At 35.8% G+C, this 4,723-nt stretch overlaps 1 protein-coding gene across 2 annotated transcripts in view; it reads left to right on the forward strand.

Moving 5' to 3' along the window:
- Positions 1 to 4,723, forward strand: part of shmt2 (serine hydroxymethyltransferase 2 (mitochondrial)) — a 37,484-nt gene that overhangs the window by 13,830 nt on the left and 18,931 nt on the right. For both annotated transcript variants that reach the window (XM_016575873.1, XM_016575872.1), the window contains exons 3-5: positions 2,309 to 2,388; positions 3,616 to 3,816; positions 3,891 to 3,972. In XM_016575873.1, coding sequence (XP_016431359.1) covers positions 2,309 to 2,388; positions 3,616 to 3,816; positions 3,891 to 3,972 — 363 coding nt within the window. The remainder of the gene's footprint in view (positions 1 to 2,308; positions 2,389 to 3,615; positions 3,817 to 3,890; positions 3,973 to 4,723) is intronic.

Raw genomic sequence — 4,723 nt, forward strand, 5'->3', positions numbered from 1 at the left:
GGAGTGTGTGGGAGTGTGAGAGTGAGTGAGTGTGAGAGTGAGTGTGAGAGTGAGTGTGAGAGTGAGTGTGAGAGTGAGTGTGAGAGTGAGTGTGAGAGTGAGTGTGAGAGTGAGTGTGAGAGTGAGTGTGAGAGTGAGTGTGAGAGTGAGTGAGTGTGTGAGTGAGTGAGTGAGTGTGAGAGTGTGAGTGAAAGTGTGAGTGAGTGATTGTGTGTGTGTGTGTGAGTGTGTGTGTGAGAGTGAGTGAGTGTGTGTGTGTCCCCACAAGGATAGTAAAACCTAACATTTTTTACATTGTAGGGACCGGCCTCTGGTCCCCACGAGGGAAAAAATGATTAAAAATAGTAAATGATGTTTATCTGAAAGTGTGACTGTGTGAGAGTGAGTGAGTGAGTGTTGGGTTGGGTTGGGTAAATGGTTGGGTTAGGGGATAGAAAATATTGTTTGGTCAGTATAAAAGTAATAGAAGTCTATGGAAAGTCCCCACAATTCACAGAAACAAACGTCTGTGTGTGTGTGTGTTTCAGCCGGTGTGCCGTGTTTCGGCCGGCGTCAGATCCCAGCATTCAGCGGCGGTGGTCTCTGATGACGAGCGCTCGTGGACGGGACAGGAGAGTCTGTCTCAAGATGACCCCGAGATGTGGGAGCTTGTGCAGAAGGAGAAGGACAGACAGTGCCGAGGACTGGAGCTCATCGCCTCCGAGGTGATACTCCACACCACTTTCAGATTAATCGCATTCATTGCATGATTAATTCATTGAATTTATCACAAATTAATCACACATCAATTTTGGCTGAGAAATTACCCCCTAAAAAGATCATTTAAAAAGTCATAGAAGGCCAGTAGGTGGCGTTGAGTCATTAACTGCATCCCAAATTATGCACTATACGCTATGTACTTATGCACTATGAATTCAGCTATGTTGTGTATGAATTTTAAAAGGTTATTTTGTCAGTAATAATTGGAGTCTGATAGCCCCTCCCCCTTCGCGACGCAATTAAAGCTGCGACAGTTGAGTGAATGAAGTGTTCAAAATTCCACATTTCGTTTTTTCGGTCATTTAAGTGCATCATCTGGGTGTTTAAAGTGCACTTTTTCTTTTGGGAATTTTCAGTGTGAACACACTACTCACACTATTTATACTACAAAACGTCATAGAATAGTGGGCAAGTACGCGATTTGGGACGCACCTACTGTCTTAATGAGTGAGTCGTTGAATCATTCATCCAACCAATTTGCTCAAATTGCTGATTCATTCGAAGTGACTGTCTTTATTAATGAGTCATTGACTCTCTAACTCACTCGATTAATTCAAATGGCTGAATTATTCAGAAATGAAGCAAGTGACTTGTCTTTATGAATGAGTCATTGAAACACTGACTCACTCGAGTCATTCAAATGGCAGATTCATTGAGAAACTAAGCAAGTGCTTCTTTATGAATGAGTCGTTGAATCACTGACTCACTTAATTTTTTCAAACTGCTAAATCATTCAGAAACTGAGCAAGTGACTCTTTATGAATGAGTCACTGAATCATTGACTCACTTGATTCATTCAGACAGCTTATTCATTCGGAAATGAAGCAAGTGATTCTTTATGGATTAGTCATTGAATCACTGACTCGTTTAATTTATTCAAACTGCTAAATCATTTAGAAACTTAGCAAGTGACTGTCATTATGAATGAGTCACTGAATCATTGACTCACTTGATTCATTCAGACAGCTTATTCATTCGGAAATGAAGCAAGTGATTCTTTATGGATTAGTCATTGAATCACTGACTCGTTTAATTTATTCAAACTGCTAAATCATTTAGAAACTTAGCAAGTGACTGTCATTATGAATGAGTCACTGAATCATTGACTCACTTGATTCATTCAGATAGCTTATTCATTCGGAAATGAAGCAAGTGATTCTTTATGAATGAGTCATTGAATCACTGACTCGCTTAATTTATTCAAACTGCTAAATCATTCAGAAACTGAGCAAGTGACTGTCTTTATGAATGAGTCACTGAATCATTGACTCACTTGATTCATTCAGGCAGCTTATTCATACGGAAATGAAGCAAGTGATTCTTTATGAATGAATCACTGAGTCACATGATTTGTTCAAATGCCCGATTTATTCAGAAACTAAGCAAGTAACTGTCTTGAACTAGTCACTAAATCATTGACTCACTCGATTTGTTCAAATATGTGGATTCATTCACTAATGAATCACCACTGTGTTTATCAGAGATGCTCAACAGTTCTTCTGTGTGTCTGTGTCTGTGTGTGTGTGTGTGTGTGTGTGTGTGTTAACAGAACTTCTGCAGTCGTGCGGCTCTTGAGGCTCAGGGTTCGTGTCTCAACAACAAATACTCTGAAGGATACCCAGGAAAAAGGTGTGTGTGTGTGTGTGTATTAATTTATTCAAAAATGCATTTAAAAACACCATTTCATATTTTTGAGTAAAATGGATTTTAGTTACTTTAAATCCAGCGGAAGAGTCTGTACACTCTTAAAAATAAAGGTTCTTTATTGGCATGAATGAATTATATGAAGAACCTTGAACATCCATTGAACCATCCATTAAAGAAAAGGTTCTTTAGATTTTTAAAATGTTCTTCAAAACGATTCTTTTAGGAACTGTTCACTGAAAGGTTCTTTTGGGAACCAAAAATGGTTCTTCTGCAAAAACACCGGTTTGGAACCTTTATTTTTAAGAGTGTATAAAACACTGCGGCAGAAATCACACATTCACATGCTGAAAAATGATGTTCCTCATGCTTCAGTTTTTTATGTATTTACATTTATCTATTTATTTGTAATTATATGTATGTATTCATTTGTTCAATCATTAAATTTTATTTTTTTATTTATTTTTATTTGTATTTATTATTTTTGTCATTCTATGTACTTTTACTTATTTATTAATAATTTGTTTTTTATATATTTTTTTCACTTTATTTCTATTTAATTTGTCTGTTGTATGTATTATTTTTATTTGTATTTATTGTTATTTTTATCATTTTATTTACTTATTCTACTTATTTATAATTCATTTGTTTTTTATATTTTTGTTTACTTTATTTTTTTTATTGTATGTATTTTTATCTGTATGTATTGCTATTTTTATCATTTTATTTACTTATAATTAATTAGTTTTTTATATTTTGTTAACTATTTTTATTTAATTTGTCTATTGTATGTATTGTTTTTATTTATTTTTATGTATTGTTATTTTTATCATTTTATTTACTACTTTTACTTATTTATTTATAATTCAATAGTTTTTTTTATATTTTGTTAACGTCTTTATTTTTTATTTGTCAATTGTATGTATTATTTTTATTTATTTATTGTTATTTTTATAATTTCATTTACTTTTACTTATTTATAATTCATTTGTTTTTTTATATATTTGTTTACTTTATTTTTATTTATTGTATGTATTATTTTTATTTGTATGTTTTAATGTATTTATGTATTTTTGCTGGTTATGAGACTGATGGTTGGTAAGTTGATTGGATCACAGTAGTCTGATGCAGTTCTTTTATTTTTTGCGTGGTGTGTGTGTGTGTGTGTTGGGGCGTGTGTGTGTGTGTGTGTGTGTGTGTGTGTGTGTGCAGGTATTATGGCGGTGCGGAGGTGGTGGATCAGATCGAGCTCTTGTGTCAGAAGAGAGCGCTGGAAGCGTTTGACCTCGACCCGGCGCTGTGGGGCGTCAATGTTCAGCCCTACTCCGGATCTCCGGCGAACTTCGCTGCTTACACAGCCGTCCTGAACCCTCACGAGCGCATCATGGGTCTGGACCTGCCCGACGGCGGACAGTGAGTGACCCTCTCTCTCTCTCATTCACTCTCTGCCTCTCTCGCCCGTGTAATGAATCCTGTGTCTCCGTCAGTCTCACTCACGGATACATGTCTGACGTCAAGCGGATCTCGGCCACCTCCATCTACTTCGAGTCGATGCCCTACAAACTCAACGTAAGTTCACATCACGCCTGACCCTCCTCTGGCTTTAGAACCATAGTGACACTAAATATTAAAAGCCTAATAAAGAGTCAACCAGAGTGTGTGTGTGTGTGTGTGTGTGTGTGTGTGTGTGATGGATGAGTGGTCAGTCTCCTCTCTATGGGAGAGATAATAGGAAATCGACAGGCGGCCCTCACACACACACACTCAATTCAATTCAAAGAGCTTTATTGGCATGACAAAAATACATTTTGTATTGCCAAAGCATTAAGACAACAAAGAGAATGGTTTAACATCTGAACATTTACATTAGAACATCTGAACATTTATTTATATATTATAACTAATATGTAATATATAACTAATATGGAAATGTCATATATATCCATAGAGTGAGTGAGTGAGTGTGTGAGTGAGTGAGTGAGTGCGTGAGTGAGTGAGTTTGTGTGTGAGAGAGTGTGTGAGTGAGTGTGTACTGTTACTCATGTACATAATGTTAAAAAACTCAGTCCAGCAGTTGCTACAGGAAAATCGTTATTATTAATTTATTTTTCCTATATGTATCTATGGATATATATGACATTTCCATATTAGTTATATATTACATATTAGTTATAATATATAAATAAATGTTCAGATGTTCTAATGTAAATGTTCAGATGTTAAACCATTCTCTTTGTTGTCTTAATGCTTTGGCAATACAACATGTATTTTTGTCATGCCAATAAAGCTCTTTGAATTGAATTGAGTGTGTGTGTGTGAG

The sequence above is a fragment of the Sinocyclocheilus rhinocerous genome, unplaced genomic scaffold (genome assembly GCF_001515625.1).
Source record: "Sinocyclocheilus rhinocerous isolate Xijiao unplaced genomic scaffold, SAMN03320098_v1.1 scaffold203, whole genome shotgun sequence".
NCBI lineage: Eukaryota > Metazoa > Chordata > Actinopteri > Cypriniformes > Cyprinidae > Sinocyclocheilus > Sinocyclocheilus rhinocerous.